Source organism: Physeter macrocephalus, chromosome 16, assembly GCF_002837175.3.
Source record: "Physeter macrocephalus isolate SW-GA chromosome 16, ASM283717v5, whole genome shotgun sequence".
Lineage (NCBI taxonomy): Eukaryota > Metazoa > Chordata > Mammalia > Artiodactyla > Physeteridae > Physeter > Physeter macrocephalus.
Window position 1 is genome coordinate 46,756,026 of NC_041229.1, and position 15,263 is coordinate 46,771,288.

The window sequence follows — 15,263 nt, forward strand, 5'->3', positions numbered from 1 at the left end:
CAGGCTACGGCAGTGAAAGCGCCTAGTCCTAACCACTGGACTGCCAGGGAATTCCTCTGAAAAACCTTTTAATCTAAAGAAATACTAACTGAAAATAATTTCTCCATATGTAAAAATGTATATTTGATATGTTTTTCCAAAAGTCCCCAAATTTTGATATAATTGATTTTAAGTTAACTATTCTAGCAAACCACTGTAAATATAAATGAAAGATTATAAATGCAATGCATTTGGCACAATATTGTGACTATGCTTTACTTTTAAGTAAAAAATGAATCATAGCCAAACAAAATGTTTTGCCTCTGAATATTTTCAGCTTAAGGGAAGTCATTAATGATGAATATATTTTCATTTTTAAATGTTTTTAATTTTTTATAAAGATTTTAATTAAGCTTCATAGTCACTAAGCAGTTTTTAAACTTAGGCTTCATGATCCTTTTGACTTCATCCTTTCAAATAGAATGATTATCTTCAAAACATGACAAATTTCAGAATCCATTAAAAATTATTTTATTCAAATTATGTTTTCCAAAAGAGAGGGTTCTGTGCTAGTCGTCTTTGAAAGTTTTCATACCTACAAAAGAAAAACATATTTATAAGAAATTTAATTAGAATCTTTCATAATGTGACAAATGACTCATCAAAAAGCAAATAACTTTACATGTCATTTCTAAAATGTTAAGATTAAAAACTTAGAAAGTTAAAAAAGTTAATCTGGGAGTTTAATTATTAATTTATAAAAGACAGCAAGCAGAGTCATTTAACTGGCTGTATCAGAAAGCACAAATCATAATAAATTTTATTAATTTTTTTATCTTTTGCAAATCTGAGAGCTAGAAGGGACCTAAGAAAAAATGAAATCTAACTCCTTCTCCCTCATTTCATAGATGAGAATAATTTGCTCAAGGTCACATAGCTACATTATTACAAAGCTCAAACCTAATACATTCTAGTACAATCCATGCTATACCATGCTACCACTTCTCAACAAACTCTCCTTATGTATCTCCCCAACACTGGGATATTCAAAGTGAAAAGAAATATCTATAAAACAGAAACATAGAAAAGCTGAAGAAATAGATTCATGTACAGGGTGCAGTATAAACCACTCTGATGTTTTATACATGTTTATTTTAGATCAAGACTTTCTACTTATGAAAAAAAAAGTTCATTGATATTTCAAGCCTCATATACAGTACTTACAATTCAAAATATTAAAAAATGTACAGCCCTTAACTGTGGTCCCTAAAACATAAGCAATTTTATTTTCCTGTCTTTATAAAGCCAAAATGGCTACTATATAACAAGATATTATTTGGGGTAAAAATTATTCCTAATGTGAACTCTAAAGTACATACTTTTTAATTGCATGCAAATGTTAATGTATTCTGATGTCCACAATAAAAGAATATGTTTAAATGTCAAAGAAGAAATACATTCATAAGCAAAAAATACACATTTTTTGTAGGTTACTAGAAGCCTTAATATGAGAGCTACAAAATGCCCCATACCATTTCAGAACCACATTTGCCGGAATGAACATTTCAGATGGACTTGGTGTCATCTGGGCCTGAGAGACAGCAAACGATGAAGCAAAATTGTAGAAGTTGTCTAACATCTTTTGTGTGAACTAAAAGTTAATAATAAATAGATTAATGGATTATACTAAATACTCCATTTAGACCTTAATATTTTTAATTAAAAATGTCATATTAACTTGGTTTAAGGACTGTGAGTTCTGAGATAGTCTAATGCTGAACATTAAGGCAAGTCATAAAATGACATTATGCCACAAAATCGTAACAATCTGCCTTTAGTACTTTCTTTATATCTCAAAGAATTTCTATGATTATCAAATATTTTAAAGTTTATAACATATTCATTTTGGGAAAAAAAATGTTTTTTCATTCAAAATATCTTTTTATCGCCACCTTTGGAGATGCCCCTCTCCTCAAATACCACCCTCATCAAATCAACCTATTTTCTCAAATAAAATAGTAACCATATCCAAGAAGTCTTTTTCTTACCAGAAAGATAAAAACTTAAGTATAAAAAAGGAACAACTGGTTACTAGCCATCAATTACAAAGAAGAGAAAGGTAACACTATTCCATTTCTATTTCCTGGTCTGTTTGTTCTCACTGACCCTCAAATGGGCAAATCCACTAACATCCTCCAAGACTCCTTCGTAGAAGCAAGAAGTAAACTGATTCACATTTCTTGAGAATCAAATGGGTTTAAGCACTAACGCCCAAAATTAATGAACTACTAACGATAATACTACCTTTTATTCACTCAAAAATAATCTTCCCAACATCACTTTCTCCGAAACACAAAACTAGCCATGAAGGTTCTTGCTGTCTCTTTTCTACATGGAAGAAACACCTTATTAGGGTTTTTGTTTGTTTAATAATATCGAAGTAGTTTAGTCCAAGAGACTCTACTGTTAAGGTACCTGAACCAATATCAGAGTTGAACCAATAAGATCACTAACTAAAAGATCAGTGTCAGGAGAAAAAAAATCAACAGCAACCCTCCATACAAGCAAGAAAATTTTTAAATGTAACTTTAAGAAGATCCAATTCATGACAGAAACAAAGTCTGTAAGATACCTAGGGGAAATGCTAAGACAAGCTAATAATAAGACTTTTGTGGAAAATATTTTAAGACTGTCTTGAGAGATAAGAAAGTAAACAAATGAAAGGACTTATATACCATGTCGAGTGGAAAGATACAATATGTTCATGGATGGGAATACTTAATGTGAGAAAGGCACATTAAACCTATAAATCCAATGTTATTTTCAACTAAATTCCAACAAGATTTTTCACGGCACTTGACAAGCTGATACTAAAATTATTATGAAAAATACCTAAGCCTATTTTGATGACTAGGAGGAGGGACTTGGCCTTCCAGATATTAAGATGTTTCCTGGCAAAGGGACAGGCAAGTAAACTAACTGGAATAAAAGAGAGCGCCCAGAAACAAACCTAAGCATATGTGACACATGATATATAACAAAGATGCTATTATTCAGAATTTTAAAAAAATGTGGACTAACTATTCATTTAATGGGACTAGAACAACTAGTTTTCCATAGGGGGGTAAATGAGTTTAGATCCCTTCCCATACCACACACAAACACAATTCAAAAAGTAAAACGTTAAAAGCCTTAAGAACTGCGGCTCATTCATACATGACATATGACAATTAAAACAAACTAAATCGATTCCATGTATCAACATAGATAAATCTTTAAAAATAATGCTGAGTGAACAACAGTAAGTTGTAGAAGTTTGTGCAGTATGATACAAACATTTATATCCATTTTAAAAACATACGAAAGGGTAAATATCAAGAAGGAAAAATAGAAGCACCAGAAAAAAAGGGATTCAACACAGAAGAGAAATAAAAGGAATTTCTGGAGTAATGGTGAAAGAAAACAATATCTTAACAACAGCTATGCAACAGACCCAGAGAATAATCAGTCCACAGTGGAACAAAAAAGAGAGTTCTGGGCTTCTCTGGTGGCGCAGTGGTTGAGAGTCTGCCTGCCGATGCAGGGGACACGGGTTCGTGCCCCAGTCCAGGAAGATCCCACATGCCCTGGAGCGGCTAGGCCCATGAACCATGGCCGATGAGCCTGCACGTCCGGAGCCTGTGCTCCGCAACGGGAGAGGCCACAACAGTGAGAGGCCCGCGTACCACAAAAAAAAAAAAAAAAGAGAGAGTTCCAAGAGGAATGTTTCCAAGACAAATTTTAAATTGCTATATTTAAATATATTGAATGGAAATTTACAATTGGCAGAGTTTGGGCATAAATTATTAGAAATGGAAATACAGAAATCCATGCAAAGGAAAAAAATGAGAAATTTATTAACCAGGATAAATGAAAAGTTATACAGAACAAGGAATATAATCATAGCACTACACATGGCTCGGTTTTGAAAAACATTTACCAGGTCATAATACTGAAAACTTTGAATACTAACTTAATGAAAATCTATATTGGAAAGGTGGGGAGAAAAGATATCTGTGTATTTTGGAGAACAGAGGATTAAGAGAGTAAATCATGTTATGTATCAGTAAGTCAATGGAAAATACCTATAACAAATAAATTAATAAAGAAAGATTAATCAAGTTTCTTCTGACACATGGAAATAAACACAAGAAAGAGGGAAAAAAAATGAGGGGGAGGTTGAAAGTGACTGCTGCTGAGAGGCAGAATAAAGCAGAATATAAAAGGTATAATAGAGGACAGCTGTTTTACATGTAAAACTATTTGACTTTCTAAACCATGTACTACTGATAAAAACTAAAGTGAAGTAAGAATAACTAAGCATAAATTAGAAACATGTTTAAACACACATACAAATAGTACTATACATGTTTTGTGAACAAATATGAAAAATTTTTTTTAAGTATTGAAATACAGATAGGAAAGATATATAAAGTTAGAAGAGTAGCTACCTGAAGAGGAAAGGAAAGAAGAGAAGTAGAGAGCAGTGGGCTGTATCTGTAACACTTTATATAATTTTTTAATTAGTAGCAAATATAGCAAAATGTAACAGTTAAATCTAGGTGGAAGACACATGGAAGCCTTCAAATATACCCCATTATAAAGAGCTCTATTAAGGACGGGTATTATTTTATTTTCTCTACATATTTTTATCTGTTTGTTCTTAAAAAATGCCTCGCACACAACAGGTATACAATAAATATTTGTGGAATGCACTTTTCTATATATTAAAATATTTCATAATAAAACGTTTAATAAAAAATACATATGCTTCATTAGAAAGCTCAAATAACTTATATTTATAGAGTAAAAAGTCTTCTTGCCCCTCCCCAGGGATAACATCACTTTGTCATGTATTTTCCAGACATTTTTCAAATACAATCTATATGGGACACTATAAGTATTGTTTTACAACTTGCTTTTTTCAGCATAGTTTTTTTTTTTAACTATTGACAAAATTTTTAACACCCAGACTCTGCCATTCTTTAATTTGGCCCATTCTCAAGAGATCATGTGAAAGTCAGCGCTTAAATTCATGGCCACAATCCTCAAAAATGTGGGGCCCAGCAAGCCCAGAAGGTTTCCCTAGTCCATTCACCCTCCTCCTCTCCTAGAGGACTTGTTTAATAATCCTTTTGGTTTAGACTTCCAATACTTCTTTTCCCCTCAATCTTAGCTGATGACCTTGCTTCCTATTTCACTGAGCAAAGAGAAGGAATCGAGAGAGAACTTGCACAACTTCTCATCAGCACATTTACCAACCTCCTGTGTCTGTCTGTGCCCATATATCCATTACTATAAACACTGTCCATTATCCTAACGAAAACCTCCCAATCCGGTCTTATTTCCTACTCAAGGACACCACTTTCACAAGCCTCCCCACTCTCTTGCATCATCAATTTTTCTCTCACTAATGCTTCATTCCTGTCAAACATGATATAATATCTCTGATTAAAAACAGAAAGAAAAAAAAATTCCTTGTCCCCATAGCCCCCTCAAGCAACCAGACCATTCATCTGCTGTCCTTTATGACAACACTCGTCAAGAGTCATCTATATTCACTGTTTCCATTTCCTCCTCTCCAATTCATTCAACCTCGCTGCAAACTCCCTTTCCACCTCTATGAACTCTTGTCAAAATCTTTAATGACTTCTACCTTGCTGAATCCAATGGTTAATTCTTAGCCTTCATCTTACTTGACCCATCAGCAGTGAATACTATTGATCACTTCTTCCTTCTTAAAATCCCGTCTTCGCTTGGCTTCCAAAACAGCACTTTTGGGGTCTCCTCCTACTTCAGGCTGCTCCTTTCCTTTTATTTCTCCTTATCTCTTAAGCGTCTCAACTTTGAAATGGCCCCAAGCTCTGTCACTGGCCAATTTTTCTATTTACAGTTACTTCTCAGTGATCACATCCCCTTCCCAACTTTAAATACCACCTCTACACTGATGACTCCCAAATTTTTACTTCTCTTGAACTCTAAACTTGTCTTCTCCAGCTGGATATCTAACAGGCATCCCAAACATAGTACAATCAAAATTCAACTCCTGATTCCACTCCCAGCCCATACTCGTTCTTTTCACAATATTCCCGTGTTCTTGTTCCTGGATCCAACACCCTTGCAGCCATAGTTGATGTCTCTATCTCAGACCTCACATGTGATCCACACCATGAAACACTATTGGCCCCATCTTCAAATTACCTCCAGAAATCAACTACTTTTCATCACCTCCATTTCTACTTCCCCATACTTCCTGGTTCAAGTCATTAAAATCTCTCACCTAGATTTTCACAAGAGCCTCCTAACTGATCTTCCTCCTTCCCTCTTTGCCTCACTACAGTTTCTCTCCAAAAATGCAAAAGTGATCCATTAAAAATGTAAGTTAGATCATATTACTCTCCTGCTCAAAACTCTCTTATGTTTTCTCTTCCAAACAGAATATAAGCCAAAGTCTTTACAAAAGCCAATGAGGTCGCATATGATTTATCCTGCAGCCACCTCCCCCATAATCTCCAACCTCATCTCCCATCTCTCACCCTTGTTCACCCTACTCCAGACACAAAGTTTCACTTCATTCTTCAAACATAACAGGGCCTTTGTAATAGCTATAACTCTTCCTAGATCATTCTCCCCTTCAGGCCTCTGCCAGACAGGTTAAAAGTCAATCCTTATGGAATTGTGTCACTTTAAGCTCCACGAGGACAAGGATCTTGCTTATCAGGTTTACAACTGTATACTCACAGCTTAGGATACTAACTGTGGGAGGAAATGAGAAAAAGTTAATATTTAAACCCATTTTAAAAAATCACTCTGAGCTATTTTATCACTATAAAAACTTAAGTCTCATCAAAGCACTTATAAATTTTAAAATACCTATAGAGAGGGAGACAAACTGAAAATATTCATGGAAGCCAAAAACTTATGTCATACGTGTTTACCTTCATTTTTACATGAATTCTACCACCAGGCTAATTTCTAAAGTACAGAATGTGATTTTTAAATTATTTTAGAAAATAGTGAAATGCACATTCCATTACCTGAGTAAATGAGTCAACTGAAGACACAGCAGCATTACCTACAGGAGTCTGCTGAGCCAGACTGTCCAATAATTCCACTGAAATTCCAATCTGAGCAACAGATGGAGTTCGGACAATATTCATGGCTCCAAAAGGGTGCTGGCTTCCTTCTCCTGAAAAAAATTAACATGTGCCACATATTTTAAATTTAACTTGTATACACACAAATTCCTTTATAAACATGTGAAGAACCTCTGATCTATATGCACTAAAAAGTTCTGTTACATGAAAGTTTGTCTCTTCTCAGATAAATGTAAAAGGATGCCTAGCTTTTACCATATTAACAAATAATTAAGAAAACCGAAATTTTCCTCACCAGAAATATAGCTGTTACTTTTCTAAAACTTACAAAATTATTGCAGCTAGAAATGGAAATTGAGAAGAGAAAAATAAATAAATGAGCATTAATTAGATAAAAGATTCTCAATGCTAACTCTGAGGGAAGGATATTTTTAAAGATTTTTAGAATTAATTTTAATATTTTCTGATTACTCCACTAAAGAAAGATAATTCATTGCCATTAATTCTGATAACGACATGGCATATTTTACTAAATGTCATAAATCACCCCACTCAACACCTGATGATCTGTTATCAAATAGGCAATAAAGAAATTTGCAGCTTATTCAGAAAATAGTAATTTTCGCCTTTACAATATATTTATTTACAAGTAAAATATATAATACATCATAAATATATAAAATATATCAAATTTATATTTGATATATCTAAGCCTCTAAGTGTCAGCTAACTTATACATGAAAAAATAGACCAGTTTTATTAATCCACATAAGACATAATCAGAAAAGTTAGTCTAAGAAAAGAAAATCATACAATGAATAGATTTTTGGTTTATCTGCTCTTTTTATATGACTATAAAATGTCTAAACAAATACTACAAAACAAAACTCTAGGACAACACACATTCCTAATAACTAGAACACTTACTGCAAGTATCAAAACTCATTAAATTTTCAAGCATATGAATACAAACATAACTGTATTTTTCTGTGCTTTAAAAATACACACACTTCACTAAACATGACTGGCTTAAGATATTTTTGGTATTTTGAAATTATTTGTTTTACTTAATTTCCACATATTTGTGAATTTTCCAGGTTTACTTCTGTTACTTCTAATTTCTATCAATGTGGTCGGAGAACATACTTTGCATGATTTCAATCTTTTAAAACATACTAAGACTTGTTTTGTGGCCTAACATACAGCTATTCACGGAAATGTTCCATAGGCACCTGAGAAGAATGTATATTCTGCTTTTGTTGCATAGAATGTTCTATATAAGTCTATTAGGTCTAGTTGGTTTATAGTGTTTTTCAAGTCTTCTGTTTCCTTGATGATCCTCTGTCTAGTTGTTCTATCCATATTGAAAGTAAGGTATTGAGGTTTCCAACTATTATTGTTGAACTGATTATTTCTCCTTTCAACTCTGTTTCTGCTTCATGAGGCTCTATTAGGTACACAAAAGTTTGTAATTGTATCTTTTTGATAGAGTGACCCTTTGGTTTCGGTTTGCATAATTTTTTTCATCCTTTACTTTCAACCAATTTATATCTTTGAATCAATAGCTGTATCATGTTTTTTTAATCCATTCTGCAAATCTCTACCTTTTAATTGAAGGGCTGAATTTCATGTTAAATAGATACTTGCCAGTGTACCATTTTAATTCCCTTATCATTTCCTTTACTATATATATATTTTTATTATATTCTTTAAATGGTTGCACTGGGGATTACAATTAACATCTTAACATAGAACAACTCTCGTTTGGATTAATACCAATTTAATTTCAATAATATACAAAAACTTTGCTCCTATGTAACTGCTTCTCTCCCTTATGCTGTTATTGTCACTAATTACATCTTTATACCTAGTATGCCCATAAGCAGACTTAAAGAGTTTTTGTTTTATGCCATTGTCTTTTACATCAGATAGGAAAAAAAACAAAGTTACAAAGTATGTATTAAGGCTTTTATAATTACCTGTATAGTTACCTTTAGCTGTGTTTTTACTTAACATGAATTTGAATTACTATCCCAGGTCCTCTCATTTCAGCCTGAGGAACTCCCTTTAGCATTTCCTATAGGGTAAGTCCTCTAGCCACTATTCCAATTTCTGTCTATCTGGGAACATCTTCATTTCTCCATTTCTGATGGCTAGATAATTCTTGATTGACTTTTTCTTTCAGTACTTTAATTATGTCATCCCACTACCTCTGGACTAAATGTTTCTGATGAGAAATCAGCCATAATCTAGTAAGGACCCTTGTATGTGATGAACTGCTTCTCCTGCCACTTTCAAGATGCTCTGTCTTTGGTAGTTTATCATGTCTTGGAGTGAAGTTTATCCTACTTGAGTTTGTTGAGCTACTTAAGTGTGTAGATTAATGTTTTTCATCAAATTTAGAGTTTTAGAGCAATTATTTCTTCAAATATTCTTTCTACCCCTTCTCTCCTCTTCTTCTGGGACTCCCATTATGCATTATGTTGGCATGCCTGATGGTGTCTCACAGGTCTCTAAGGCTCTGTTCATTTTTCATTCTTTTTTTTCTGCTCTTCAAATTAGATATTTTACCTATCTTCAAATTCAGTGATTCTTTTTTGCATCTACTCAAATCTGCTTCTGAAACCCTCTAGTCAAATTTTCATTTCAGTTACTGTAGTTTTCCACTCCATAACTTATTTCCTTTAAAAATTTTTTCTATTGGTATCTTCTATTTGATGATACATCATTCTCCTGATTTCCTTTAGCTCTTCAAGAATATTTGAGACAGCTTCCTTAAACTCTTTGACTATTAAGTCCAATGTCTATACTTCCTAGGAACAGTTTCTATTCATTTCTTCTGTGAAAGAGCCTTGTTTCTTGTATGCTTCATAGCATTTTGTTGAAAACTGGATATTGAATAATGTGGCAACTGCAGCAATCAGATGTTTCACCACTCCTTAGGGTTTATTGCTACTGTTTGTTGTGGCTGTTTCCTTGTTTAATGATTTTTCTGAACTAATACTATAAAGTCTGTATTTTTTGTCATTTGTGACCACTGGTGTCTCTGTTATATTAGGTTAGTGGTTAGCTAGTGAACGGAAAGAGATTTCCTTAGAAGCCTGAAACCAAAAAATTCTCCCAGTGTTTGCAGGTGGGCTTTGTGTGTTGATACATGCCTTCAATGCTCATGCCTCTGGGCTTCCCTTGCGGTGCAGTGGTTAAGAATCCGCCTGCCAGTGCAGGGGACATGGGTTCGAGCCCTGGTCCGGGAAGATCCCGCATGCCACTGAGCAACCAAGCCCGTGCACCACAACTACTGAAGCCTGTGTGCCACAACAACAAGGTCAGCCATCAGGAAGAGCTTAGGACCTTCTTAGGCCTTTCCCAAGCATGTACACAGCCCTGGACACCCATGCGGTCTTTCAGATTCCCAGGAATCCTCAGGAGAATTTCAAAACCCTTTTTCCCCAAAGTATCTTATTCCCAGACTTTCCTTCCAAGCTTTTTGGTTAGTCTGTTATTTGCCCCAACTGTTGTCACTGCCTCAGGCAGCAGTGACTAATACATTTACCTGTAAACATTTTTGACAAACATATGCAGAAAGTCATTTTAGCAGTGGAAGAGTTCCAAGTTAAAAGAGATAAAGGTGAGCCTTTTAAATCAGTCTTCCAGGGAACCACAGAACAAGTTAATTACAATTAATTGTGAATAAGGTCCATTCTGCTCCCTCTGGTATCAGTACCAGTACCAAGAACATGGTCTGTTATTTTCAAGGCTACCACTGAGCTGAGGAACAAGGGTTGGGGATCAGGGTAGATTAACTGCTACAAAGCTCACTGTTCTTACAGAGATTCAGTGTTTTTTCTTGATTAAATGTCCCTCTGGTTGCGACAAGCCTTTGGTTAGTTTCCAGAGTCCTGAAAAAGTTGATTCTGAGAGTTTTTGCCAGTTTTTGTTGTTGTTGCTTTTATGGAGGGATGAACTTTTGGAGTTCCTTACTCCATCATTTTAATTGTTTTAAGCCTAGAATTATGCTAAGTCCAGAAAAGGTACTGCTATTTGCCTGTATAACAGGCTCCAATGATCTCAATCAAGGAAAGTAGTTCAATACAACCTACTACTGCCTTAGTTATAACTACCCAGAGAGTGATCGGCCCAAGCAGAAAGCCCTGTCATCGCTAACCTCCATCCTTTATCACACACAAGCTCTTGGCAAATGAGTGAAGCCCTAAGGAAAACTCTCTAAGATCTGTTGTAAAAATTGGGGCTACGGAAATATTCTGACTCTTTCATTTTAAAGCTCTCTGGGACTAAGACAACTTAAGATGGGAAAAACAAAAAAACCCTCAGTCTTCAGTAATCTTTAATCTATATTTTCAAAGAAATCCACTGTGCAGTTAAACCATTCCTTTAGTCAATCTTATTCTCAAAACGGGCTTGACACAGTAATTGATACCCTCCAAGTACAAAGGTTCTTGTTTGCAAACCATAAAATATTGGAAAGAAACATTGGAACATAATGTACAAACCTACAGTGAGTGTTTAATTTTGGATATGAATTCTTGACAGCCAAAGTAAAAAGAAAAACATGATCAGTTACACTGAGGCTTATAACCAAAAAATTAAAAAACAAAAACAGCAGGGAAAGTAAAACATCTGACCTGGTCTTTAAAAAAAAACATACATTACAGAAAATTCTCAGTAACATTCCAACAGTAAAAGAAGCAGCAAATCTTTTAAGGTTGTTTCTCAAAGTATCCCTCTTCACTAGCCTAACACAAGGCACTACTCAGAGGAGAAAATCCTATAGGAAACTAGTGCTTTACTGTTAGTATACAAGGAAAAGCAGTCATCATCATTTACTATCTGGGTGTGACTCTTTAAAACAATATACACTTCATTTCACAAAAAAATGTTCAGAAGAATAAAGAGATATTAAAAAACTTTATTAGAATTTTAATAAGTACTAAAGTACAGCAAACTCAAACATCCATTCCAGATTTCCCACATTTGCCTGGTTTTTAAGTTATAAATAGCCAAAATGGGCCACGTTCTCTGAATACAACTGTTCCTCAAGTGTCACTAATAAATGTGGAACATAACCATTTTATAAATCTGACTCCTGATTTTAAACACATCTCTAATAGATTCGAGCTTATCATCACTTCTGGTCTTTCTTCTGGCAATTGCATTGTCAAAGTGCAATACTTGAAACCTTGAAATTCTGAAACTTTTAATGGCTCATAATTTATTGAAGAAAGAATGGCCATCTTCTTTGATCTGCAATTTGCAAAACACTGTCATTTTTAGACTTATAAACATTATTTAGAATAATCAATCCAATTAGTTTCATTCATTTCTACATTATCTTCTCATCACCTTTGTATACACACCCACTTTCAGCAATGTCCACTTACAAACTGTATCCAGTCAAATTTGGAGCCCAAACATAAGAGATGAAAGAATACCAGCACACATCCTTTTACCACATGTCCAAGATTTTGTCACGAAATACTACGTGATTAATTCCTCCTTGCTGAATGACTAAATGAATAACAATACCATATTTTCTTTTGGTCCTTAGAAATATACTGTTCAATCATCCATTTTTTTATTTGAGAAAATTCACCTAAGAGACCATCATCTGAAGATTCAATCTTGAGATTTTGCTTATATGATCAACTTCACCAACATCATGAGTCTAGAATGCTATTTGCCTCATTGTATTCATTCTTTTTAAAAAAAAAAAATTTATTTATTTATTTTTGGCTGCATTGGGTCTTCGTTGCTGCACACAGGCTTTCTCTAGTTGCGGCGAGTGGGTACTACTCTTCGTTGTGGTGTGCAGGTTTCTCACTGCAGTGGCTTCTCTTGTTGCAGAGCATGGGCTCTAGGCATGTGGGCTTCAGTACTTGTGGCACACGGGCTCAGTAGTTGTGGCTTGTGGGCTCTAGAGCACAGGCTCAGTAGTTGTGGCTCACGAGCTTAGTTGCTCTGAGGCATGTGGGATCTTCCCAGACCAGGGCTCCAACCTGTGTCCCTTGAATTGGCAGGCAGATTCTTAACCACTGCGCCACCAGGGAAATCCCTGTATTCATTTTCTGATTCACACAAAATTGTGAAACTTGTTCCCCTGTCAATTTTCTTCTCTTTGCCATCATGAACAAAATATGAAAAATTATTAATTCCTAATTCTGTCCAATAAAAGCAAAAAGCAGACAATGAAGATGGTGTCTCCAGTCTCCTTTTATACTTCTTGAAACATGACATAATCCTTTGGACAATGCAATATGAAAATTGTAGGATAAGGCAATAGCAAACTAAGGTGCACATGCTAAATCTGGCCCATAACCTATTTCTGTATGACCCAGGATAGGTCATACAATAGTTTTTACATTTTTAAAGGGTTGTTTAAAGAAGAATATGTCACAGAAACCATATGTAGTACACAAAGCCTAGAATATTTACTATCTTAAGCTTTACAAAAATGTTTGCCAACCTCTGCTTCAAGTAATTCCATCATTTTTCCTTTTTCTTATTGTTTCAGCCTTTCTTTTCTTCCATAGTAGAGAATTAATGAGTAATGATGAAATAATTCCTTGGATGAAACAGCAAAATGTTTCAAGATATAGACAAAATAAGATCACTAATATCCTCAAATGCACATTAAATTTATAAAATGGTCCAGTGGACCCATATGGTAACTGCAAGATAGAATGAGTTTAAAAAATATATAAGTAAATGTTTTCTCTGGGAGACCTCTACAGAGAATAAAACTCATGAAATATCAATCTTTCTAAGAGTTATAAGTGCCCCCCAAAAGAAACCAAAAAGCTAAAAGTGAGTCCACTGGTTAAGATACTTTGGGTGTGCACAGCAGCAAGGATGAAGACTAAAGAAAACTGTTATGCCAAAAATAAGCAATTCACTATGAAGTGGCATTTGAACATGACATATGCTAAAAAGCTACAGAAAAACAACTTAATTATGCCTGCTGAAAATCCTTAGTATTGAATATAAATATTTAGAAATCATATATATGTGTATATATATATATCCTTAAAACCTCTGCTTTATTTCTATTGATAGCCTGACAAGCCTGAAATTACATTTTTTACTCATGCATATTCTAACAGCTATGTGACTTCCAAAGGTCTATCAATAATAAGTATTTTAAACCAGACAAAAAAAACTTACCTGACATTGTAATATGTCTAGAATTTGGATGTCTGAAATGTATTTAAACTATCAATATTTACCAAGTATCTAAAGTCCATCACTGTGCTCTATACACTCTAAAGAACGCAAGGTAAAAGATACAAACAGTCCCTACTCTCAAGGAGCTTACACTCTAATAAGTCAGTAATAATTATTTAACCTTTCTTTTCTTTTTTTTTTTTTTTTTGTGGCATGCGGGCCTCCCTCTGTTGTGGCCTCTTCCGTTGCGGAGCACAGGCTCCGGACGCGCAGGCTCAGCGGCCATGGCTCACGGGCCCAGCCGCTCCGCGGCATGTGGGATCCTCCCACACCGGGGCGCGAACCCGGTTCCCCTGCATGGGCAGGCGGACGCGCAACCACTGCGCCACCAGGGAAGCCCTACTTAACCTTTCTGAATAGGTTTCATTATCCAGGTGATTTTTTTTTTTTTTTTTCGGTATGCGGGCCTCTCACTGTTGTGGCCTCTCCCGTTGCGGAGCACAGGCTCCGGACGCGCAGGCTCAGCGGCCATGGCTCACGGGCCCAGCCGCTCCGCGGCATGTGGCATCTTCCCGGACCGGGGCACGAACCCATGTCCCCTGCATCAGCAGGCGGACTCTCAACCACTGCGCCACCACGGAAGCCCCGGGTGATTTTTAAGATCCCTCCTAGAGCTGTCTTTCTATGATTTTATAAAAACGTAATAACCATTCCTTGAGCACCAACTACGTGCCAGGCACTATTATCCATTTTGCGTTATCTCTAATGCTCCGCAAAACACGTGCACTGTAGGTATTATCATCCCCGTTTTACCTGGATTCTCCTCTAAGGCTTAAAGAACTTGGTCAAGACCACCCAGCTAGTTATGAGTATCACTGGGATTCAAACGGGTCTAGCAAACTCCAAGGGTGATGCTCATTCCTGTCCATTATCCTACCTGTTTACACCAAATTCTGCAGTATGAACTCT

General features: G+C 35.3%; 1 protein-coding gene across 1 annotated transcript in view; it reads right to left on the reverse strand.

The window, feature by feature from the left end:
- Window positions 1-229: 229 nt before the first annotated feature.
- Window positions 230-15,263, reverse strand: part of HIKESHI (heat shock protein nuclear import factor hikeshi) — a 32,326-nt gene continuing 17,292 nt past the window's right edge. Inside the window, exons 3-5 of the mRNA XM_007124908.2 lie at window positions 7,056-7,207; window positions 1,512-1,630; window positions 230-574 (exon numbers count right to left, since the gene is read on the reverse strand). Coding sequence (XP_007124970.1) covers window positions 520-574; window positions 1,512-1,630; window positions 7,056-7,207 — 326 coding nt within the window. The 3' untranslated portion in view covers window positions 230-519. The remainder of the gene's footprint in view (window positions 575-1,511; window positions 1,631-7,055; window positions 7,208-15,263) is intronic.